The 25,812-nt window shown below is 47.5% G+C and overlaps 1 protein-coding gene across 1 annotated transcript in view; it reads right to left on the bottom strand.

Moving 5' to 3' along the window:
• Window positions 1-25,812, bottom strand: part of SH3BGRL (SH3 domain binding glutamate rich protein like) — a 40,500-nt gene that overhangs the window by 9,257 nt on the left and 5,431 nt on the right. Inside the window, exons 2-3 of the mRNA XM_075435438.1 lie at window positions 4,836-5,021; window positions 1,504-1,584 (exon numbers count right to left, since the gene is read on the bottom strand). Of these exons, the coding sequence (XP_075291553.1) occupies window positions 1,504-1,584; window positions 4,836-5,021 (267 nt within the window). The remainder of the gene's footprint in view (window positions 1-1,503; window positions 1,585-4,835; window positions 5,022-25,812) is intronic.

Here is a 25,812-nt window from a genome sequence, read left to right as displayed (position 1 = left end):
ATCAGCTCAAATGCACCTCCCCATGCTGTAGCGAGCAACAGGAAAATCCAGCGGAGTACAAATGCATTCCGTTTCTCCTTTTTAAAACTCACCTTCTCCTCAGGTGAGGACAGAATGAGAGCAACTAACAGCCGTGCAGACTGCTTCTGCGATCTGGCAGGTTGAGCAAGCGGCGATGTTCACAGACGTTACAGAGACAGATGACCTGATTCGTTACGGCAGGAACTCCTCTCCAGTACCACCGCACTTCCCAGACCTCGGCCGTGAGGGGACACGCACGGGCTTTCCTGCGTCCCGTGGGCTCCCGGCTGCCTTCGCACCCCTTGGCTCCATCCTGCCTGCTCTTTTGTGCAGCACTGTGCAGATGTTCCAAGAAGCTTGAATAAGACCTACGTGACTATCGGACTGTGTGCAGCTGGCCTCCCGACGCCAGCGACGCAGGACGCGGGGGCACGTATCGCAGGTTTTGCTCTCTGCGCTTCTCTGTACAAGGCAGAGTTTTTCCTCGCGACACCATTCACGTTAGCGGAGCGACCGCTAGAAAATCGTTTGGCTCCCAAAACTGTTTCAATCTGACCCGTAACTTGTAAAGCTTAATACCGATGGACCTTTAAAATTAGGTCTCTTCGTGATGTGCACAGCATGACCTTCAACTCTTACATGAATACAGTTGAAAGGAAATAGCGTGTTTATTCACTGGAACAAGAATTCTGGAAGTGACCTGGAGGATCCTGCTGCTGTCAAGTGAAACGTATAAAGCAGGCTTGTCCTATCCTATCAAAATCAAAAGGAGAATTCCAGCCCATTGCATCCGCAAAGCAGCAACCCAGTTTGTAATTGCCAAAGGAAAACAAGGCTTCAGATAACAAGCTGGAGGAAAAAATTGCTCTGAAGCAAGACCACGTTATTTCAAAAACAGTGATTCTGGTCTCCAGGTATTTTCTATTACAAAAGTCTCATCAAAACTTCACATGAATTAAGTTTTTTCACTGAACTGAAATAATCCTTTGGTTTCGTGACACTTTTTTTCATCTAGATTTCTTGTGCATTCTTCAGTGCAAATATTAACACTCTTTCACTTGTTCCCATAGTGTACGACAAAAAAAAAATCCAGTGGTAAGAGACAATTATTACTAGTGAAGAACTTGAACCAGCTCTTCTTTCCAAAGCAACAAAAGCTTTTCCATTAACTTAGGAACGAGCAGGGTGGCTCTGCAGCAAGGATACCAGAAGAGCATCTGTACTGAACACTGAGCTTTTCTGGAAGGAGGGGCAGGAAGATGCCTCCGGGGAGCACAGCATCCTCCAAATAAACCAGCACATAACAACAGCGTGTTGCTGTGATGCTGAAGCCTGAAAGTTAGTCTCTGGAGACTGAGTATCAGACCAGCAGGTAGATTTCCTGGGGCAACCACAGAACACGTAAAAGATCCTACTACGAGCAGAGAAGAACAAGGTGTAAAACACAGGTTGTGACTTACTGTGAGCAACGTACACACCTACCTTTGAACCAGGCGGCGCAGTCAAGCCGAGAAAGGCATATACCGCGTTGTTCTCTCGAGCTTCAAAGAAAGCTTCGTAGTCCTTCGCCACGGGAGTCAGGGACGGGGGTGGAAACCAAAGACAGAAGTATGAATGGTCAGAAATAGTGGCAGCTCAGTTTGGTGTGCTACCCAACCCGCACCGAGCAAACTGCTTCCTGTGGCCGAAAGCAGAATTCGGAGCGTCCCCTCAGATGTTTATCACTAGCACTGATACCACAGAAACGGTACTGTCTGAAAAGTGACAAGCTGGAATTTCAGTATCTGCAGCACCAAGAGGCTGCTGCTCCCAGAGGGACAGCCTCCATAGCAAGGTAGTTGTCATCACCTGCCTGGCACGGACGTCCCTCCCGCAGGAGCGGGCTGAGCCCATACAGAAACACTGACGTCCCAAGACGTCATTGCTAATTACCGATTAGTCCTGGCAACTATGGACATTAACTCTTAAACCTGTTGAAAGTTAAATTTAAACCTGTACACCGAGAGTACATCCTTTCCCATCGAGTCTCCCATTAATGATTAGTCTATGCCAATGAAGGAAAGCAGGTGGGTGGCACTGTGCGTTGTACTCGCAGTGCACGACCGCTGCTCTAAATACACACCCAGCCACTGCCCAGGGAAATGAAGGTAAAAACAGTGAAATAATAGAAGAAATACCAATGCTTCCTTCTCTGCCCTTTTTTGTGTTTGAGGCAGAATGCAGTGCTGTATGGAGCACAAACAACACAGCTTGCTTGTCTGCTAAGTTAGGAAAGAGCAAGCACACAGGCCCCAGGGTGGCTCAGCGACAGCAGTTGCCAAACGCCGACCAAACGAACCCAGAAGCTTTGTGCAAGTCACTGCTGTCCGAGTTACCACATACCTCCCTCACTCCCATTTCCAAACCCAGCACACATCTGTCCTGTGACTTTCCTTCTCTCCCTCTTTAACTGCAGCAACAGTACCGGGTTCCTCCAGCTTTACTGGGGAATGTTTTGATGCAGGAGTCCTGGCTGAGATACCCAAGGCAAGGCAGCAGCTCCGAGCAGGCTCAATCTCGGGCTGAAGTCACAGAGAGAGCTGCCATTAAGGGCATGCTGCTTTGCATGCCTGTCTTAGGCAAAAGCCTAAGAAACAGCAAATGCTGTTAGAAAATAGCGCTGTGTTCAGAGCAGGAGCAGCTCTCGGAAGAGGCTGCTGCAGCTGGAATAGAAGAAAGTGCAGGGAACAGAGGATTCCAACAGCCTAGAGATCAAGGATGTCAAATTATTGTACGAGTAGCATTCGGGTGCTAGTTTGACAAAAACGTGTACGATTGTGTTACATCCTCCCTGAAGCCCTTCTGTGGACAGCGCTGGGGCTGCCTGATGACAAAGGGGCTGTTGATGCTGCTAGCGCACAGCCTGGCAGTCTGCCTCGCAGCATCGACCAGGACAGGAATGCCGGTGGCTAAGGAGCAGGGTTCGTGCCAACGTGCACGGCCTCGCCACTTACAGCCTCTCCGCGGCGCACAGGCCAACAAAAGCCATTTGGCTCATTCCTCCGCCAGCTCTGCTGCATCAGATGAAACAAACAGGGAAGTTCATGCTCGAGAGGGATCAGATAAAGACATAAAGAGGTTCAAGTACGGGGGCACAGAATTAACTTTTACCTTCCTGAAAGTTAAACTGCAGTAACTTGAATCCAGCTACACAAATTGACCAAACTTCAAAAGTTCAAAGTGGTATCAACCAAAATTTTGGAGATGAACCCACAGCAAGGACTAATCTGAAGCATCTACACCCCTCTCCCCCAAACTACTGTGCACAGAACTGTCACGGGCTGCAGCTGGGGATACATCAGAAGCACCTCTGATAAGCAAGCACCCCGATCTAGGTGCGTGCAGCTTTTTCTCTCCCTGTCCCCCAGCACTGTGCAGCAAAGCCCTGTTCCGCTGCACGGCTACAGCAACGCACCAGAAATCTGGCAACATTTCACTGAAAAGGACAACTGCGCAGCGGTCTGCTGGCATCCCCAAAGCTCTGGTACACCAAGGGAGAGGGGCGATACTGTCGCAACGGGACTTCCTCCTGCTACAGAAATATTTGCCTCTTTTTGTTGGTTGGTTGGTTTCTTTTTCAAGACAGACAACTGAACAGGGATTGATTTTCCACGCTTCGTGACCAGCCCCTTCTCAGCTTTCAGCTGCAGACAGCTATTGATCGGTACATTTGTCGCTCCAAACCAATCTTTCTCCATGTCACAACCAGAGTCAGTAGCATTTTAGAGAGCCCAGTGGTACATCAGCTTACTGTGGACATTATTTCAAGTTCTGCTTTTGTTACAAGCAAGGGAAGTTCCTGGCACGTTGAGAATAATTCCTTTCAGTAGCCACAGAATCGCCTCGCAAAGGTCCAGAACCGGCAGGTTCTGACTTGCAGACTTTGCAGGTCAGAACCAGACTGCAAAACAGCTTGGAAACCAACACACAGCACCAGAGGAATGCATGCTGTGAGCTCTTTTCAGAACACATTAAGTTTTAAAAATGAAATTAACAGCTAATCTAATAATCATTCAAGCATGGCCTGCTGAGCAGAAGTGCTGCAGGGCAACTTACTTTTGATCAAGCATTAAAATAATTACAAGCAGGAATTGTATCTGCAACATGAGTTTTAACCTGTTCAAGGCACTGGAGTACGTGGACCGCAACAGCCTTCACTTTGCAAGCGGTACACAAAAACGGACCCCAAGAAGGATCAAAAATCTAATTTATGACCACGGCAGACATGGCTTCCTATGAGCACTTATTTTGGAAGATGAACAGACTACAGAGTGACCTGGGATCCACACATATTGGCAAACCCCTCGTCGACAGAACAGCTCTCCGAACTCGCTACGCAACATCAGGCTGGTGCAACAGCGCCAGATTTCTGAGAAGTGTTGGCTCACAGTCCTGGGGAACATGAGAATTAACAAACCTGTAAACTTTCAGAGCCATAAGAAGGGGAAAAACCCACAGGGAAAAAAAAAAGTATATACACACTGCAAGGTAGTGGTAGGCTCATTCCAGTAAGTAGCACAACGATCTGAGAATCAGGAGATCCAAATTTTAATCTCTCCTCTACGGCAGAATGGGAATATTCAAGAATCAATTATTATTAACAGCCCAAGAGGAGGGGTAAACATCTAACACCTCCCACGCCCTTCGGAGCTGGCACGCTTGAACATACAGCTGGCCAAGTCCTTTCTTGCTGATCACAACAGCACAGCACAGACTATGGCAGCGAGTAAGAGGGGTGGGACGAGCAGAGCTGGAGGCCTGGAGCCCTGCCTTACCCCGAGGTAGCGGCTGTCGTTGAAGAGCCGGGGCGGCAGCGGGTTCCCGCTTGCTGGCCGGCTGTCTTCAGGGACGTTCTCCCGCATCCATTTCCGATTCTCCTCATTGGCGGCGATATCCTTTTCCTCAAATTCGATTTTGTTGGCTTCCAAGAAACCTAACACATCTTGTTGCTGCTTTTTAATCTGTCACAAAAGAGGGAGGGAGGGAGAGAAAGCAAGCAAAATCAGTCAAACGATTTTTTCTGCTGCTGATTATGCAGTTCCAGGGTTCAATGCAGAAACAAGGGGGTGCAAAACAGGTTGAAAACAGAAGCGGTAAGAAAATTCTTAGAATATAAAAGTATCTTCTAAAGAGCCGTATCTGAGCCTTGACTTGGCTCCTACAGAACTGAACAGGCTGAAGTCTAAAGACACTGTCCCCACACACGTGTGAGCGCTGTGAACCTTACAGCTCTCCAACCAAAAGCAGAGGCGCACGCAGTCCCCTTGCAGAGGCTGTGCTCTCCGGGCCTCACCATGAATTTGGGGGAACGTTGTTTTTTCAGGTGCGGTGCAGTTTGCTGGAGGGACGTCTGAGATAAAACCTGCTTCCTCCGTGCCCCTGGAAGCACAGGCTGAACCTCCCCTTCCCAGAGCCCAGGTTTTGTCCTCCTCACGTAGGCTACACACCTCGCTGTGGGGGCTTCCCGACAGAGACCTCATCGAGTCGTCATCAACAAGTAAGATCCCAAAGCAACTTTGGCTCATGTTTCTTTGGACAAAAAAAAACAACCCACCACCCTCTTCTGCTCTGCTGCGGGTTTCAGTGGCGGCAAGTCCGGTCTCTGGGCGAGCTGCGACCCCACAGCCCCCGTCCTTGCTCGTCTCGGGGGGCTGACTGCACAGGCTGGGTGAGATCCCCCACCTGACGCAGCCCGTCCTCTGTGTACTCACCCAGCACCCAAGTGAGAAGCAGGATCTGTGCGGCAAAGACTGTGCTGGCTATTTATGGGAAAGGTGGTTTTTATTACTGTCATAGATGAACGATTGGCTTGCAGAGATGTTCTGCTTATGCTCTGTTCTTCCTCTGCATGACTTTACCACCATAAAGAAAATTATAACCATGTGCATCCTGGCAAACAATTAAAAAAAAGGGATTTAATAGGAAATTTGTTCTCTTCAAATGATTCCCTTCACTACAAAACCAGTTCAAGGCCTGCCTTTAACCTAATTAGCTCAGTGCAACAAAAGCAGCGCCTCATACAGATGTTGGACTGCTGCTAATTCAGGTCAGCCACCCGCCTCCCCCGGCAGCCTCTCCATATACGGCGAAGGGAAAACAGGCAGCTCCCGGCGCCGAGGCCAGGGCACAGCCAGCCGAGAGCCAAATACGGTGCCTGCGGCCCGGCTCGCGCAGCCACGGGGCTGGACCCAGAGCTGGAGCGAGGGTGCCGGGCTTTCGTGTAAAAAAAGTGCCCTGGAAGGTGCGGTTTGGGAGCGCAGAGCCCGGCGTCCCCGAAGAGGGGACGGCCATGCCTCGGCAGCCTTTAAGCATCCATTGGCTCGTTCTTAAGCAGCTCCTCTGGAGCCATCGCTGCTGGCTGTGCGATGATTTGTGGCAGGGAACCAGTCCAGGTTAAACTAGATCTTGGGTGGGGTGGTTTGTTTTCAAAAACCCTGGACAGACAGATCTCCCTCTGCGTCGAGCTCAGCCTGGTGCAAAGGGAGCAAGCCTGCTCTCCCGACGGAGATAAATCGTGCTCCCAGCTCCAGCGGGGAAGCCGCCTGCCCAGGGCTGCGAGAGCCAACGTAATTCCTCCTAATATGTCGGCAAACTCAATTAGCAAGTACCCTTGTACCCTCAAACAGCAGAATCTTGCTGGGCACTAGCTAATTTCCATCATGGCTAAAAATAAATAAAAATGGACAAGTTAATACCACCCTGAGGAAATAATTCATGTCACAGGCTGTACAGAAGAACATTTCTCAGCAGACTCGAATCCACTGGTAAGAGATTTCTTCGCCCGCCTTTAATAACAGGGGTCACAGCAGGAGGGAGCAGTCAGGGGAAGTTTTTCTCCCTCATGCCATACAGCTCAGAGAAAAAAACCAAAAGCCAGCACTTCCTTTGTGAACTATTCTGTAGGACTAAAATAAGGGAAAGGTCTTTGTAATTGTAAACTCCTCTACCAGTGGTCAGTATCTAAGGCAACAGACTGACCAGAGAATAAGTGGAAATTTGCTTCCTCAAGTCAGTTATATTTTCATTAACCATTTTCCCACCATTTGTAAATTACAGATCCAGCTAGTTTTCATTAGTCTCAGGTCCCTAACTTGTCCAAAAGCTGCTGCTTAGTGAGAATATACTTTGACATGTCTCAGATTTTTAAGAAAAAAGAAAACTAAGATTTTTTCCCAATCTACTATTAAACTATACATTCTGCTACATAAAAGAAGAGCTCTAAGCTTGACAGTAATTAGCATTTTGACCTCCTGAGAAGTCTCTTCATTTTAAAAATTATTTTTACTATTAGATTGCCTCCTAGCCATGCACACATCCTCACATTCCTCACGGTATCGCAGCTCGGTCTCGCCGTGCAACCCCTTCACAGGCAGACTCCGCACGTCCAGTCCTTCCACACAGAATCACAGGTTGGAAAAGACCTCTAAGATCACGAAGTCCAACCATCCACCCAACACCACCATTGCTACTAAACCGTGTCCTGACGTGCCACATCTACACGTTTTTTAAACACCTCCAGTCTGATGGGGCTTGACTATCTCAGCCGTTAAGATGCCTCTTCAACATGAAGAAAATGCCTCTGGTCACCCTATGTTGCCATTATTTCATACGACGACATAAACAGAGTTTCCTTTTAGAGATATGTACGCGAAACATCCCTCTGTACACTGCCACATTGCCTGGTTTGCTCCCAGGTTCATGGAGCAAGGACAGCAGACAACCCTCTCTGCTTGTTTATGAAGAGCTAGCAAAGCTGGAAATGCATTTTTTCTGCTAGAAAAGGCACCATGTGGAAGGCAAGCACGGCAGTTTGGTCTCTGTGCCGCTCTCAGCCTGTCTGTGGCCAAAGGAGTTAACTCTCTGAAGAACTGTAAAGAAAAGCAAGAAGCTGGTGTTGATGCCTGAGTAATATTAGTTTGAAACTCTACTTTTCTGGCCAAAGAAAAAAAACAAGTCAGAAGATTAAGAGGCAACGTCTTCCTCCAGCTCCTACCGCCCGCGGTGACAAGCACTTACACGAGAGCATTAAACGCTCCAGAGAAACATGGCACCAACCGCTGGGCAGAGCAGACACCGAGCTGCCACGCTGCATTGTTTGATGGGATTTTATTTAAAAAACTTCTATTAATCTCAGGCACTGGAATACCACGGGAAGTGCCTAAAATAGAGCAAGAGACGCCTGCTGCCGCATTTTGTCTTACTCGAAAGGACATATGCTCTCCTCAGGACGAGAGCCTGGAAGATGGTTCCTGCTGCCCATGTTTGGGAAGGAGTGAGGAGCCTTTCTTCAGGATGCGCCTGTCAACGTGCAGCACTCGCTTCCCAAGAAAAGCTCTCCCCGTTGCCTAACCGGGCACGGACACCAGCCAGTGCCTTTCCAGATACCGCACCTTGCCCTACGCAAACAGCCGTCACGTCTAAAGTAATCTTGGCCGGCTCGCTGCAGCGAACCGCAGTTTGCAAACACAAAAATCCGTATTTATACCGAGTGCTCCTGGCACATTTTGTGGGGCAGGGAGTGCCAGCGGAGAGCCGGGACCGTGCGTCCAGTCAGCGCAGGAGCGGCACCGCTGCGGCAGGGTCCCGAGGCCGGGGTCCGGCACTGGTGAGGAGAGGCACAGAACAACGACGGAGAAATCACGGACCGGGACGCGCAGCTCGGGACGGGGCAAAGCCCAGGGGTGGAGGTGGGATGGGGACAGAGGGAGGGAAGGAGGAGGGCTGGGGTGGGAGCGGCAGAAGTCAGTGCTGCCGAGAGGAGAGGAATGGCAGTGTTCCTGCCAGAGCTCCCCGCTGCCCTGTGCGGGGAAATCACTAACGCCCTTGAGACAGGCAGTTGTGCTCACAGCTGGCTTCACCCCCCGCCCCAAGAGCACGTGCCTGCTTTTTCAGCCTGAACACACCGACTCGCGCTTCTCGGGGCATTCTTGGGGGGAAAAACAGCCAAAATTACTTAGGTGAGTGGAAAAGTTACACTTTTTGCTGAGGTCCCTAAGGCAATGCTGAAAGGAAACACTGAACCAAATGTATCGTTTTTCACTTGGTTTTGGCTTTTACTGTCTGTTCCAAAGACAGGAATAGCTTTACGGCAGGAATAGCTTTTTGCTTGGAGGTTAAGCAAAGTCTCACCACCAACCTATAATCTTCTGCGTACAAAATCTGCACAAGCAGCATTAGAAACTCGTGCTTCGCAGCCACCTTTTTTTTTTTTTTTTTTTTAAGATACCCTTGTGTATCAAGGTTCTCTTGCTTTCCAGGTACAAGCCAGCCATGAAACATTAAGTTTTCAACAGAGCAAGCGCATAGAGGAACGTTACGGAAATGAATAGTTCAGGATTATTGCCCCTCACCTGAATACACATCAGAAGTTAAATTTACTGTTCTAAGATCTAACTCACACTGGCAGATGATGTCAGCAACACAAGAGAAACCACGTCAAAGCCAAGAGTAGAGAAGGGTGACATCTTCCAACAAACTGCACTCCCTCAAAAAAGGAGCTTTAACCCTAAAGTGGGGGAAAGGAAACAGTTGTTTTAAACACTTAATTGAAATGAACTTCAAAGAAGTTTGTCTTATTTGGTATACAGAGGCATACACAGGACAAAAGAATAGTCTAGTCTGCGCTGCTGGCCAAGAGGGGTTTTGGGGTTTAAGTCTTGTTATTTTTTCAGTTTATAAATAAACTCCTTGTTGGACAATAGACATGTTTTGGAAATCTATTTATGGACTACTGGGACCAGAAGTAAGTTTAAAGTTTGAGCGCTGCTGTTTTGATCCCACAACAAACTTCCCCGTGCCGACAACGCAGCGGCAGCTCTGCCGTTCTGGCACTCGGCATGGGGTGTTCTGTGGGTCCTGCGTCGCGACCTCCACGCAGGGAAAAAACCCACAGATTTCCTCCCCCCACACACAAAAGATGCGACTAAATGGCTCACACACTGTTGTGAGGATTTAAAAGAACTTTAAAGAGATTTCCTATGGAGTTTGCAGCCATGGTTCTATCATCACTTCTAGCATCCAGCTCTGGCTGAACACGCGGCCTGAGCTGCCGCTCCCAGCCAGCCCCAGGACAACAGAGAAGCAACACCTTACAGCAGAACCAGGTCTCACACACTTCTCCATTTAGTTTAAAGACAAAACCAGCTTTACCAGGGTTTTTACCAATTCACATTCCAGCTTTACCAGGGTTCTAGATAAGAAAAAGCAACTACACCTGTAAAGCGGCTGAATTTTAAGCCACTGGCGATTTTAAACAACCTCTGTCATGGTTGGGGGGGCAATTTTTTAAATAACAGGGGAAATCTGCTTCATGCAGAACAGTGAAAAAGTTCAAACCCCCAGATGATGCTACTGTTTGTAGCCAGACGTGTAACCATCGGTTCTTCAAACGGTTCAGTACCTTTTGAAGGTTGATAAGCTCAAATTTAAACGGCGAACGGGAAAAGTGCAGAGGAAGAAATCTTCAGCAAAGCCCAGCGGCAGCCAGCAGCACCGTCCTTTCGCTCACTGCGGCCCAGGTGAAAACACCCAGAAAGTGGTTTTCTTTGGAGGGAGCGGGGCAGCACGAGGAATGCGGTGCTGCTGCCAAGACAAATCAACTTGCCGAGCTGCGCACCATGACTTCAGGGCTTGACCACCTCTGCTGCTCTGGTTGGCCAGCACCAGCAGCAACTCACAGCCACTTTTTGGAAATAAAAAAAAGTAGAGTTCTTTTTTTCACATTTCTTATCTAATTTCTAAAATGATAGCGTCTCCCTCATGCGAGGTGCTAATGCAGAAGCTAATACTTGCAAATTAGCTGCAAAATGCTTATAATTTCACCTCCCAGTATAACATAATTTGTAGGAATTAAACAGCAGGGCAGCTCAGCTACGCATTTAAATGTCACCGATTCCTGACAGCCCCCCAGGCTTGCTCTCCACCCCCCGGGCACTACAGCGGCACTCCCTTCAGAGACAAAACACCTCCGAGCAGGCTTGGGCCTGGCTTCCATCAGTTTTCTCTGGTTTTACCGTAATATTCAAGGAGCCAGTTTTTTGTATAAAGCGTTTTCGTTGGTTTTATTCGTATGAACAAGCCAGATCCTTCCTCCCCTGTACTAGCTTAAAATCCAGAGGTACCAGCTCTGGTGCTGCTGGTGGTCACCATCCACTGTAAACGGGGGTCAAAGGGTGGGAAACTCGTAGGCCCCTCCAGCGATGACCTGCTTGATCAGAGCTTTGCAGGATCTCCGAGGCGTCTGAGGCGTCTCCTGGCAATCCGTGTCTCACACTACCGCCTGGTAGAACATCTACCTATTTTTAGGTCTGGGCAATTATCATTACAGAACTCAAACCACTTCTTTGTTCTGGCTATTTTAAGCTGAGCATTACACGTAGCAATGTCATCATTCTTTCTCCCAGTGCTTGGTTTCTGGTCTGTAAGGAATGCGACTGAGGATAAATACAGCAAAACCACCATGAACTTATGCGACCTAAATCAAACAGAGGAGGCTGGAAAAGCTCACGCTGTACTTGTGTGGCTTTTCTTGCAGAAATTCGGCAGCGTCCAGATGGGCTCCATATGTGCTCACTCTCTCCCTCCAGGGCCCTCTGGGAAAGCCCATGGCATATCAACACGCATCCCGCACCGCTGCTACAGCAGCCCTCTCTTGATGAGGTTTGCCCCCAGCAGCACAGAAGTTGTTTATTTGGACATGGTTCCCGCCACACGCCAGCCTGAGACCCAGGGCTGGAAGGAACGGGCTCCGGCTCGCCGTGAGAGCAGCAACCCAATTCCCATTTCTCACGTGTGGTTCTGGAAGACACTTTTTAAAAGCAGGCAACAATCCTGGGGTGAAAGGAAGCAAAACCACCATTCAGAGCACAGCTGGGGGAAAAATCCAGGCTAGTGAAAGCTTTTTGCAACCTAACTCGGAGGTTGCATCAGGTCTGGAAGCACACAGTCTGCTGCAAAGGGGCATTATCCAGGCATGAGGTACCACACCGCAGATCAGATTTTGCAGCACAAGCCTAGAGTATAGCTAGAACAAAGGACAAAGTCTGTACTGCTCAAAACAAGACCACAACTTGCTCTAGAATCTGTACAAAGTTACATAAATGGAAAAGCTGATTCGTGGGAACAACAATAAAAGCTTCTCTTACGGATTATAATGCCACTGTAAGTGCATTCATCCAATAACCCAAGGCCTAAAAACTTGTTAAATCCCACACCAACAAAACCCAAGCCAAAAGATCCTAGTGCATTCAACAAGTTTTTTCCTACCAGAAGAAGCAAACACAAAAGTTAATGTCACCTCCATGCGCTAACATCCTGGGGATCAGGATTCTCAATGGAGCCCAAGCCCCTTACGGACCCAGCTCCCACTCACTTTTATTTACTCTTTGGCACAAACTGCAAAGACCACAAAATCCCCAGCCGGAGTCTGACTTTCAGTCCCCTCACCGCTTTGCAAAGTGCAGCCAGTAACGCAGGCCTGGCTCCTCTGCTCGGTACAGCCCAGTAAAGCCGCCTGCTGAGCGGGTTCCTAACCCCTGCGTCGCTGACTGGCGACTGAAGTTCAAGGAATGAGTAAGAAAAATAAGAAACCTTTTCTCTATTGCTCCAAAGCAAAGAGTAAAGTAATACAACCATCATTTGGAAGATACTAATTTAGAAAACTGATCTCAGCCTAATTCTGTTCCGAAGCACAGGAGAACACTAAATATGGGATCTCAGGCATGCACTTACGCTGTGAAGCAGTGTCGGGAGTCGAAGTAACCCACGCAGGCTCACTGTTCCAGGACAGCTCGCTTCGGCCCGTGCTCGGCACCCAGCTGGAGGGTGCCTCGGCACTGTGTACGTATGAACATGCCCCGTGCACGCCTCAGCGCTGGGACAGCACACACTGAGTCTGCTCAAGGCAAGGAAATTTGCGCCTTGGAAAGTACGATACACATTTAGTAAAGGTAATGGTGTAAATACCGCCAGCGCCTGGTTTCCCTCACCAGTGGATGCAGGCGGGACAGCGTCACTTCCCCCCCAAGAGAGATCCAGATGGGCACCCAGTGTCAGGGGTGTGAACACAGTGCTGTGGAAGGCAGCAATGGTTGTGCAAAGCAACTGCTCAGAAACAGGATCCAAAGGCTCTTTACAGTTACACCACATGGTGATGTGGAGTATTTGATCCTCGGTACCTACAAAAGTAGACACTCACTAGCAAAACTCGAGGCTGGAGCACATTAAGCCACCCCTCAATCGTGTTGTGGGCATAATCACACGAGCAGTTGACCAAAGCAAATCTGTAAGAAGTTCACCTTTGTTAGTGTTGCGTGATATGAAATGTCAAAAATATTCAGACTCGAACGGCATCGACTCTTTCATTTAAATGTACACAGGATCCAAGCTTCATGCTGCAGCAGGATTTTTGAATGTCAACAGCTTTCTATCAGACACGCAACACGGCCAATTCTACCAAAGCTCTATCACAGTCAAATTCTAGTAAGAAAGATACTAAAAGGCCATAAATAGGTCAGAACCGACTTGCTGCATTGCATCAAATGTCTGCTTAGCTACTTTCCTCCAGCAGTGGCCAAAAGCAGATTCCTTTACCCATTAGTCAAGTATGAGGACAAGTGACATTCCCTTACTTCTATCTTCTCAGCTTCTGGCAAACAGCAGTAGCAGCACTGCCTAATGAAGGCTTGATTACTTTTTAATGAGTTTTAAGTTTACTTTCTATGAAGGCACCTTAAGGATCAACATGTATTATCACAGCTTAAGTCAAATTCTTCTCTTAACAAACAACATCCAAGCACTGCAGGAGTGTGTGTGTGGGGTGAAACCATTCATCTTTTCATACCTGCTTGTCAAGGACTACTGTGGTGCTACCAGGTTTCTAACACTGAACATCTTATCATCGGCAACACCTGAAGACCTGTATAAAAGTACCATTTAATAAACCTCAGATTTTGTCCCAGCACATGAAAATGGTGCTCCACCAACTGAAAACCCACCTCTTTTCCCACCAAAGCCACCCAATTCAGAAGCAAATCTTTCTTCTGGCTGCAAGAGAAAGGAGGGTGACACTGTGCATTCCCCTTTAACCCTCCTCCTTACTGGCTGCTCCCCAGTATTTTTTTTTCAGTCTCTCATCTAGCATCTCCTGGCCCGCCAAGGTTCACGTACCATACGGGCAGCATCCTGCCCAAGAGTCCAGCTCAGCCACCAGCCTGCCAGCTGGATGCACAAGACTCACAAGAGTGTTTTGGATGGCTGTGCAGATCAGACACAACATGCCTTTAGTCAGGAGATCTGTGTTCTCACCAAAAAAAGAAATTAAATATCCCTCTACTGTCTGCTTTAGATGCTTCTATCAATTCTGTACAGTGCTTAAAAAGAGTCATTACTGCCAAATCCAAGTTATGCAGAAGTCAGGATGCCAACGCTCTTCTCCATGGCAGTCATGGCCTGTTAAAAGACTAGAAGCAATACAAAAAATTATTTCAAGGTTTTATCACAAATACGCCTTAACTCATTCTGCTACAATAAACATACATGTCTCGTGTTTTAAGCAAAGGTTTTCCCTAGTTACTTGTGGCTCCTCAGCTGGGAACACATTCAGAGCTCATCCTGCAGCAAGGAGCAACACGGTTAAAAAAGAGAACTCCAATACAAAGGAGTTAATTGACTGTCGTGATCTGGTTCATGTAACCAAAGACAGTCACTCCAAGTGTGCTCATCTCTGCCCTTTGCTTATAAGCCTCGTGCCCAACACACTGAGTTATACTGACAATCCGGTTATTAGTTGTGGGAAAAAGAACCACTACACATTATACAACTCCAAAGTGATCTCTTTCTCAAACCAAGAGCAAAAAATACAGATCTCTCTGTAGTCCACATCATGGTTCTCGGTAACCTGGATTTACTAAATCCTGCACGACACTACTTTTCAATCGGCTGGTAAGTGGCACTCCTGCAGAAGGCTTGACATCTGGCCAGTGACTGATACTAGTGACTGAAGGGCAGCAACTAAAAAACCTTGGCTGTGCCATATGTCTGAACAGCTCCCACTCCCCACCATGCAGTTCAGACAGTTACCATAAATTATCTGGATTTTTAAACTGTGATGTTCTTGGCACACCGACGCCTCCGAGCACTTGCCTGCACTGGCTGATGTACAGCGCCTGTGAGGACCACCAGTCACCTCTCCAAACACAGACCCCTCCATACATCAAGAGATTAGCTTTTTGTTTGTTTGGGTTTTCCCTTTTTTAAAAAAAAAAAAAAAGTTACGTGAAAAGTGACAGGAATGCCCAGCTAGATTATTTATCTGCATTTCAAAAACAAACAATCCCCATACAGCCGAAACTTCCATTTTCAGGGATTTTAACGCAAGATTTTAACATTAAAAATCGCTTTTCATCTTCAACCGAAAACCCAAGACGTTTGGTCGTGGGATGGCAGCCAGCCTTTTTACGCTCTGTATTTCTGAGCACATGAAACACAAGATCTCTGGCAGTTGGGCAAGGAAGGTGTGAAAACCCAGGAAGTGGCAAGAAGGGGCTGGCAGCACCAGAGGCACCAAACCTCACCGAGCACATGCTTTTTGTAGACAACCGAACAGCCTGAACACAGAAAAACACTGAATGCAAATGAAGTTTCCGACTGCCGAACACCGGGCGAGGTGTTTCAGATCCGGAGAGGTGTCAGACTTACTTGCCCTCTCCCGAAAGGAAGGATCTGCACTTGATTTAAAACAGGGGGGACGCCTGACTGCCGCTCAGCTCTGCTCACACTGGGCTTCGGGCCCCTGTGCGCCGGCAGGAGCGATGAGCAGCACAATGCTCCCCTCCCTTCACGTGATTTCTGCAAACAGCCCCACCAGGAGTCCTGTTTGATTAAGGATGGACTTTGCACTGGAAGCAGCCTCGTGTCTCTGGGTACGGGCTGGCAGCAGCGTGCAACTCAGATGCCCAGAGCCCTCCAGCATCCAAAACCTGCCCGTTCTCGTGCAGGGGCTCTGCCCAGGCTGCTCCCAGACCTCACCTCCTCAGCGCCGGGTCTGGGGATGGCGATCCAGGAGGGACTGCTGGGGAAGCACGGCTCATCGCTGGGACTGTATACATTTGACCTGCATAAATCAGGGTTATGGAAAGACACCGTCTCCTTGAACCCCAAAGCCTTGTGCCCAAGCACATATTCGCCCCTCCTTGCCCCAGCATATGCCTTGGTGTGGCTACGTGGAGGTCTGAGCTGGAGAAACTCTTCCAGTCGCACAGCAGTCGTGTTTCGGAGGGCCTCACCCCAGCTCACCGTGCTGACATGCAGATACCTGTGCTGTCATGATGAAAGGCATGGGGCAGGGAAGGGAACCAGCCTGGGGTTGCAGGACTGCCGCTCCCAGCAGCAATACCGACTGAAAGCATGTATCGAACCGTGGCCTCAAGCCATTCCCATCTCAGGCCTTTGCTCCAGTCAGTAAAAAGAAGGATTTACAACTGCAAATACTCACGTATCAGGATTTTTCCTAGTTTCCTTTGTGACTAGACTACTGAAGTTAGCCAAAATAAATGTATCTTGCAAAACCAAGCTTCTAAACCTAAGCCTCCCCTTATCTTGCTTTAGATGGGAATGTAAAGAAATGGTGATGTATGGCAAAGGCATAGCTTTAGCCACACGCACCGACACCGCCCACGAACCATCGCGGCACCCGGAACCGTCACAATCAAAAGGAAAATACCCCCACTACTATACAAAATAAATTGACCCTTGGCAATTTTCTAAGTCACTTTTGTGGCATTTAACTTTCATAAGCCTGAAAACTGCTTGTCTGGTCCAAAACCAACAGAGAAACAGCTTCCTACTGCAGGAATACAGGCTCCATTATCTCGGTTATCCGTTAACAAAGCATCAGCAGCAGCAGAATATGAACTCCTCATTTGCTGCGCCCAGTTGTTTCCTGCAGCAGACTTGGGGCTTGGCAGGCTGCTTTTCCATGGACATCTAACATGCACCTAGTCACAGCATCCAAACTCTGCGCAGCGTTCAACAAAAACAAACAGATCTGCTCCCCCCAAAACCCAGCATAAAACTGACTTAACTCCTGAACACCACAAACACGAGAGCGGCAGAAAAAGCAGATACAGGAACCCAATGCACATTTGCACTACCCTGCAGCCAACACCAGGCTTCCAAAACTACCTGCGAGAAGGAAGCACAAACTTCAGCGCCTGCTTAACAAAAACTGCCCCAGGGTCTGGAATGAACTCGTGGTGTATCAGCCAGTGCATCTCCAGCACACCACTTATCTGAACAAGGTTTATGGCTGGCAGAAAAGTAGAAATCTATCAACAAACCTGTTGTCACATCTTCTGAATTTTCCCTCATCAATCATTACTGCGTCCAGCTCTGGAGCCCCCAGCGTAAGAAGGACGTGGATGTGTTGGAGCGGGGCAGAGGAGGGCCACGAAGATGATCCGAGGGCTGGAGCACCTCTGCTACGAGGACAGGCTGAGGGAGCTGGGGCTGTTCAGCCTGGAGAAGACAAGGCTGCGGGGTGACCTTAGAGCAGCTGCCAGTGCCTGGAGGGGCCGACAGGAAGGATGGAGAGGGGCTTTCACAAGGGTGCGCAGTGATAGCACAAGGGGGAACGGCTCTAAACTAAGAGAGGGCAGATTTAGATTAGATATTAGGAAGAAATTCTTCCCCATGAGGGATGTGAAACACTAGCCCAGGTTGCCCAGAGAAGCTGTGGCTGCCCCCTCCCTGGCAGTGTTCAAGGCCAGGTTGGATGGAGCTCTGAGCACCCTGGGCTGGTGGAAGATGTCCCTGCTCATGGCGGGGGGGTTGGAACCAGACGATCTTTAAGGTCCCTTCCAACCCAAACCATTCTGTGATGCTATGATTTCTGACATTCACAGAGTTAGCTGTCTGGCGCAACTCAGGCAGAACAGCAGAGAACTGCAAGCTTCCAGAAACCTCGTGTAACACTCGTACACCGACAAAGCCTTCCAAGTCAGTGCTGGTACTCAGTGTCTGTACCTGGTCCACCCTGACAGGGAGGAGGATGTCCTCCCACCACCATCGGATCCGGGAGCAGCCCCACAGCCACCCATCAGCCAGCACATGGGATCTCTGCCACCACTCCACGTTCCCCCTTCCCAGCAGTGCCGGCTGGGGTAGCCATGACAGAAGTGTGGTTTGTGCTCACCCCCTCCTTCAGCCCTGGGATGCTCCATGGGCAACTCGGAGAGGAGCTGAGCAGAGGGCAGCCTCCAGCAACAGCCTCTTCTCCTGGCACGACTGCTCAGGGTATTGCCAGTGCCTCTACAGCCTCTCTTATCTTAGGTACTCTCTTATCTGAGGCACGAAACAGTCTTGGGAAATGGGAGCTTCTGCTATGCGGAAGAAAAAAAATGTTCTTAAGTCTAAGCTACCTCTGTCACAGAGTCCTTGAACAATTCCAAATGCACTCTTCGCCTCTCAGAGCTTCCTCTCCTACGCTGTTAGTTGGCAGGAATAATTGTTTTTTTCATATCACTGTTTATTTACTTTGTTATTTGGGTTAGGGATCATTCCTGGCTGTTTCTACAAACAGTATCAAATACACCACAGCCCAGCTTTATAGACAGGCTTTATGCACTGACTACAACGCCATTTATCGCCAACAAGATAATCAGGCTCAGTATCACATGAGATGCAGAAAACTCTCTATAACTTGACATATTCCTAGATATTCAGAAGTTCTCAACATGGCTGAGAAAAACAGCGGAAAAGGCATTGAGGGTGCCACTGAAAACCTGACTACTTGATCCAGAAGCTTTAAAAAGGGCTTTAGTCTTCAAAGTTCGGACCTCACCACTGTTGTCAGGTTCTGAATCTGTTTTTTTCAGCCAGGCTCTCTCTGAAAGCCAGAAGAATTATTCCTGCTTTATCTTCTTTTTCACAGAGGGCTCCAGGACAGGTCTTAGCAGTCCACGCAATGTCAGCAGCAACTGCACTCCATGAAAACTGCCGGCCATTGCATTACATCAGTTAAAACAGTGCAGGTCTCACCTCGTTCCGCCCCAAAACTCCAGTCTCCGCGGTCTGCACAGCACTCGGCGCGTGTTTGCTGGGGAAGAGAGCCTTAGATCAACACGCACCACAGACAGCGGAGGGCTACAGTCTGGGGGCTTTAGTGGAACAGCTGCTACCATCATTAATTTTCAGAATCTGTGGATTTATGCTGGCTTTATGCTGGCGATGAGGAGCCCTGGATGGCAAAGAAAGTAGAGAGGAAAAACATTTTTTGTTTCGTTCGTCTGAGGAGAGCTGAACTCTTGTTAGGAAAGGAGTTAAACGCACAGACAAGTATTGCAGCAGGCCCTTGCGGTCTGCAGTAAAAAAAGGGTTTATTTCCTGTATGGTTAGCACACAGACTGACAAGACTAAAAGTTTACAGCGCTAATTGTTGTTTCACTGCCTGTATACTGCCAGGTATTTGTTATCTTTAAATAAAAAACTACCTTAAGAAGAAATATAACATGACCTCAGGGATCATATGCTAAATCCAGGTGCTTCTGATCTGTATTACTTTCTGTCTTTGAATAACTCGTATACCAGAGACATTATTTAGCAAAAGAGATTTTTTGACAACTGCTATTCTAAAACTAAGCCAAACAAATTTTTCAGAAGACAGCTTTTTTCCCCTCAACTAAAATACCTAAATATCAAAATACAAAGGAAGAGGGGAGTAAGAGAAAAGCTACAGATGAAACGCAAGTTTTCCTCCTCTTTCCAAAAGAGTCAGGCTGTACGGAGATAGAACAGCAGGTCAGTAGAGCCACACCCAAGCACCCCGGAGACGAAGGGTTTAGCAGATGACAGGCTGTATCCGCACCAGCTTTCTGACAGGTTAATTTGCCTGGGTAACATTTCAAGTGCATATCATCCTGGGGGCCCCAGATCTCCTCTTTATTTTAGCACAGACTTGGACAAAATATTCTAACTTCAGAAACTGTGTCTTTAAGTGGAGGGGATAAATAAAAAGCTGACAGAACTGGCCACACTGCAGTTCTGAATACTTTCAGTAGCTGAAGCAATACAGGAGTTGGCAAACTTCTGCTTGCTATAGCCAGGAAGGCCAACGCCTGCGGGTTTGCTCTCACGAGGACTTCTCAGGAGATATCATGAAGTCCCTCTTTACAGGAATGTTTAGAAATGGAGCCTTTTCCAACACTGTAAGGTCCTTCCCGTCAGCAAGCTATTCTCATGCACTGCAACACCGCAGCCCAAAGGGAAGGGCTGCCTTCGACCCCAGACCAAGGGCACTAATCCAGATGCTGCCCAGGGCTGGGCGGCAGGCACGACCACCGACACAGTCACGACCTGGAGGCCACTTTGCAACCCCCCATTGTCTTCTCTAAGTTTTTTAGACCACTCTTGTCACCGTGGTATCTGCTGCCTCCCCCCCCAACCACAAACTTCCTTCTGCCTCTGTGCAAGCTAGCATCTGCTTACCACGATCAGAAACTAAGATCAACACACACTGCATTTTATTTTTTCAAAGATTAAGTCCCCCGGCTGTTTATTTGCTGTAGGATGGAGTTCTCCAGGCCTGGGCGAGCAGCCAAAATAGCTTCATTCCCCTGACGTTCTTCAGTCTCAGCCCAATGCTCGACGGCTGGCAGTGTGAGGTGATGGCTGTCCTAACGCCTTCCAAGCTGCTAATTTTGGTCCCAAACCATTCAATGGAAGACATAGCTGCCTGTCCAGCTGCTCCTCGTTTATACAGGTGTAAATTCCTGGAAGGAATATTCCCTGAGACAGCTTCATGGATGTACTTTGATCTTTTCACAGCATGCACAGCTCAAACCTCAGTCCTCCGCAGGTGAAACGGAGGCTCTCACAGCTACCTCCTGGTACATTTTAAAATGGTGAAAGGGAACAGAAATCAAGAAAAAGACTGCTCAAGTACAAAGCTTTCACGGACTTCGCCACCAGAACCATGATACTCGCTTATCTGCATTACAGGGTAGAAAGGAATTTCCAGTTCTTAATCAGGATTATCAGGTGACTAACAAGAAAGTTTGCAAACCTGCCCCTTTTTATCTTTTTATTTCTATTCACATCTATTGTATTTCCTGCCTAGCGAAGAAACAAAACAAAACAACAAACTCACTCCTACATCTATTGCCTATAAGTCAGCTTCACTTGAACTTCATTTCTACCCACGTCCAGTAAGAATGTTTTGGGATGTATTTTTAATTAATTCACTCAGCTTTTCTGCCCCTCACCCATTTTGCCAGTTGCTCTGCAGCTGCTGCTCCGGCTGCGTACGTTTGCAACATGTGCACAGGAATGATCCTGGATAAACGGCAGTAGGTATTTCCTGAGGAGTAGAATCTTGTCCTGCTGTAACCCATGGCAAAACTCCCAGCGACAGCAGCACAGCCAAAGGTTGATCCCATGAGATGAATACAGATGTGCTGTTTAAACCTGCCTGGAAACTATTGCTGTCATAAAAATGTGGTTTTATGTGAGAACTATTATTATTTTCCCCAGAGGCTGCCTGTTTTCTGTCTACACTGGGCTTTGCCAGTTTGTTCTGACCTATGCCTAAGGCAGGAGGGGCTTCGGATACACCTATCTTACTGCTGAGGTCTAAACCGGATGTATGTCAGCGTCTGCTGTTCATGCTGCAAAACCCTGTTGTTTCGGGAATCACCTGCTGCCCACATCACCAAACGCCGATGTTCTGTATTGCAAGCAACGCGGAGATTGCGACCGGCGACGAGACACACGAAGAACAACGGTGTTCACTCCTGCGAGCTCTCACTCACATCTCCCTGGCTGCCCAAGAGCCCAGGAAAACAGCGTGACATTTCCACTTTGATTAATGGAAACCTTTCCCCAGTCACAGCCGAGCACAACGCCCCGCGCCGGGCAAAGAGGCTGCTATCACCTGGCAGAGCTCGCCTCGGGCTGACTCTCCCGGTCACTAACACCCCAGTCCCAACCCGGAGCCCACGGTGCATTTCATTACATGCGAAACAGAACCTCTCACGGCAAGTCTGCCCTACGCAAAGTCTTACTCCGTGTCCAAACCTTGAGATTTCAGTGTTTATCTCTCAACAGAAAGTTCTGAGCCTGCCAGCAGCTACTGCATAACAAATAGCTTCAAACAACATTTCTTACAGCCTTGTGCTCAGCTCCTGAACTGAACTGCCGTTGTTCAGAAGGAAACCAAAAGAATTATCACTAACTTCTTGGGTTTTTTTTCTCCCATCTCTGGTTTCTAAGATATAGGGGACAAATACAGTTAAAAGTTCCTCTCATTTCTAGTCCCTCACAGCATCTCAGAGTTTGCAAAGCAGACAGGGTAAGACTTCAGTCGCATTGGTATGTCTGAATGTAAAACAGATACAGAATCTGTTTACATTTCAGAGGAAATGCCTAGTTACACCTGACTGCCCAGAGCCGCCTAATGCTTCCACAACTGCAGGCGTTTGTAATAACCACCAAATTACAAACCAACACATCCCAAACACACACATGTACTCTTTTCCATCAAACCTTTTTCCTGGACAACGTGTTCTTAATTAAATGCAAACTATTAACGCAATTTGGGAGAAGAGCCAACTTCATCCCACAACAGAAGAACAGCTTTATTGGGTTACATCCAACACTCGCCTACCCCAGTGCTCTGCCTCCACCGGCCACAGATCCCAGGGAAGAGCACGCCAACAGACTGAGCGCAGAGGGCTACACCACATTCGACTTTCCCAGACTCCAATAATCTGCAGTTTTGAGTCAGAGGTGTAGTAATTATGTTTAATAGCTCTTAATAGACTTTCCCCCTTCATTTGTCTCACTGCTTCCTGTGTCCATGCAATTATTGCCATACGCCACGTTCTCTGAAGTACTGGAATAATGGAGATTAAACTATGTGTCATCAAACACAGTGCTTCATTTATTCTGAACCTGCCACCTGCCAGTCTCACTGGTTCTCCCCAAGTTGTTGCACTAGGAGAAGTTATGAATAATCACTTCCTATTTGTTCTCCCATGTCCGACATGATTTTATCACTTTTCATACTTTTTCAGCTCTTTCTCCGCTGCAGAATTCTACCTTATTTGGTTACTCCTCGTACAGCGTGAACCTCAACCTCCCTGGCATCCATGCTAACTTTTTCATATCGTTTGAAGACAACTGTTCCAGTCTACTATAGATACAGACACGCCACAGATTTATACAGTAGTATTGGTTTTTTTCCTTTGCTCTCTCCCATCCTAAAAATTCCTGACATTTTGCTTGCTTTTATGACTGCTAACATGGTATTTTTGTAGAAATTACCTAGTACAGCTCGAAGACCTCTCTGCTAAACAGTATCGGTTAGTTTAGACTTCATTCTTGCACAGGACGATGATTGTTTCTTCCCACCTTCCCACCCGGGACGGGTACAGGAGGCTGCTCTCACACTGTGCAACATCACCAACAGCCCTGTCACCGCACTCTTCCTCTGCATTGTTTAGGGTACAGCACAGGTCTCTGTAGGATCTCCTCATAAGTTCTGCATATTACAAAAGCTGCCTATGTATTCCAAAGTCTTGATTGTTATCTGGTTTATATAACCGGTGTGGAATCAATTATGTAAGCCAAAAAGGAAAAAAAAAAATTAAAAAATCCTTCCCTCTTATCCCACAGCAGCTCAGATTCTTTATGAAAAAAAGATTTTTAACCTGACCAAAGCTTGCCCAAAATTTTCTGGAAGTCCAGGGATTCAATATGAAGTGATCACCCTTATTCGCGTGCTCAGTGCCTGCTGCAGGTAACTCAGCTGTGAGGCACAGCTGCCTTCTCTGACAGTGTATTGATCCTGACAGTGTATTGATCCTGACAGTGTATCGATTCTGACAGTGTATTGATCCTGACAGTGTATTGATCCTGACAGTGTATTGATTCTTCCCCCTGTTCCGTCCCTGTCCACGTGCCTGCTGGGAACAAGTCTAACAAAGAGTAACATCCATTTGCCCAGCACAGGAAGATAACTTGTAGCTTCCAGATTTCCCTGAGATGCTTTTTTAAACCACTGCTGCCTTTGGCTCCTTTCTTCACTCCGACACCACAGCGATTCAAACAGTAAGTCCCTCGACAGGTAATAGTTAAAATTTTACGCTTGAGCGCCTTCAGAATTTAACGCAAAGCAGTATTCACGCACGGAAAAAGAGCCCCGATAAAACTAAACTTCAGATAGCTAATTAAGGAATCAGATCACCACATCCACGTCTCGCAGGGGAAATTCAGCCCAGCAGGAAGAGGTTGTAAGCCAGGATACGAAGGCCACTTCAGCTGTATCCAGACAGCACTAACTTTCATCCATCCGCAGTTTGGTGTTAACCCTTCACGTTTTCTTCTGGTGGCTCAAACCTCAGTCTCACTTTACTGCCTTCTGAATTTCAGAGAACAGGTCTTAACAGTCAGCTGGAGGGGCTGTCCTGGAAGTAGATAGGCACTACAGTTAAAACTCTTTCAGGCTTAATTACATACCTGACCAGCCAAAGTACTTCAAACTTAATCATAAACTGAAGGTGTCCCCTGAATATGGCTGGGGTTAAACAAATTTTGTTAACATCGTATTTTCATGTTTGAGTAGAAACATTCTGGAACAGATACTATTGATCAAAGTTGTGGATTTGGTTCGGGTTCCCAGATCACTGGTTAGTGCTGGGAGCTAAGATCAGCAGTTCCAGGGTAGCAGCTCAAGTGCTGGGGAGCAAAAACAGCTACATAGGGCCGAGCTCATCTATCTCTGGCAACGACCATGACACGTCCTCAGCTCTTCTTTTTATCATATACAGGAATCCTTAAGCTCTGTTTGAGCTTGAACAGCTGAAATCCATCAATGTTTGTTTAGTTCCATTTGTCTCCTCTCTCCCCAATCCCTCCTCTTCTGGGAGGAACAGCAATAACCTTACAGAGACTCTTGTTTTTGGCATCTTCTGCTCGTTACACGCATGCCAATTCACTGACTTCTACAGGAATGTTCCAAGTGTAACTTTAATGCCTCAGGACAAGAAAAGCTCCTTGCTCAACTTCACAAATATTTATTAAAAAAGCACAAGTGCTTAGCACTGACATGACGCTGTATGGATTGTATGTCAAGAAATGCTGAGGTTCAGGGTTCCAGCAAAGCCAGTGCAAGCTGACAGCATAAAGTTCTTCCCAAAGTCAGCCTTTTCTCCCCAAACAGTCCATGAGAAAGACATAATCCTGACGCATCATCTCAAAATAAAGGCTGTCATACCTGCAAATACAATCTACAGATATTCTCAGCAAAAAGCCTTTCCCAGCCTTAACTGGGGAGTATAGTTTCCCATCTTTCTCATGCTGTCAGAAAACTGCTTTTATTTAAGCACAGTAGCACGGTTTTTATTTTGATATATTGAAACTATTGCAACAACCGCAGTCAATTTAATCTCTGGCTCTATTAAATATTTCAGTGTAATATTTTAAGAAAAATATTTGACTTATCTAGAGTTTGGAACAATGGCTTTAAACAAAACCCACGAGGCAGATGGAACACATCCTAGCTAACTGCCTCGCTAGATTCGCGTTACGTATTTTGTCTTCCACCCTTCAGTTTGGTTAACAGTGGGTATCCAAGAAAGTACTTCATGTGCATTATGTTTACACAACAGACGGGTTTAAGAATCAATACCAAGCCTACCAACAAGTCAGATCTCACCCACAGCATATAAACTGCATGAGCCAAGTATCACAAAAATATAT

The sequence above is a fragment of the Opisthocomus hoazin genome, chromosome 14 (assembly GCF_030867145.1).
Source record: "Opisthocomus hoazin isolate bOpiHoa1 chromosome 14, bOpiHoa1.hap1, whole genome shotgun sequence".
NCBI lineage: Eukaryota > Metazoa > Chordata > Aves > Opisthocomiformes > Opisthocomidae > Opisthocomus > Opisthocomus hoazin.
The sequence above is the reverse complement of the archived record's forward strand: the minus strand, read 5'-3'. Positions and strand labels throughout refer to the sequence as shown.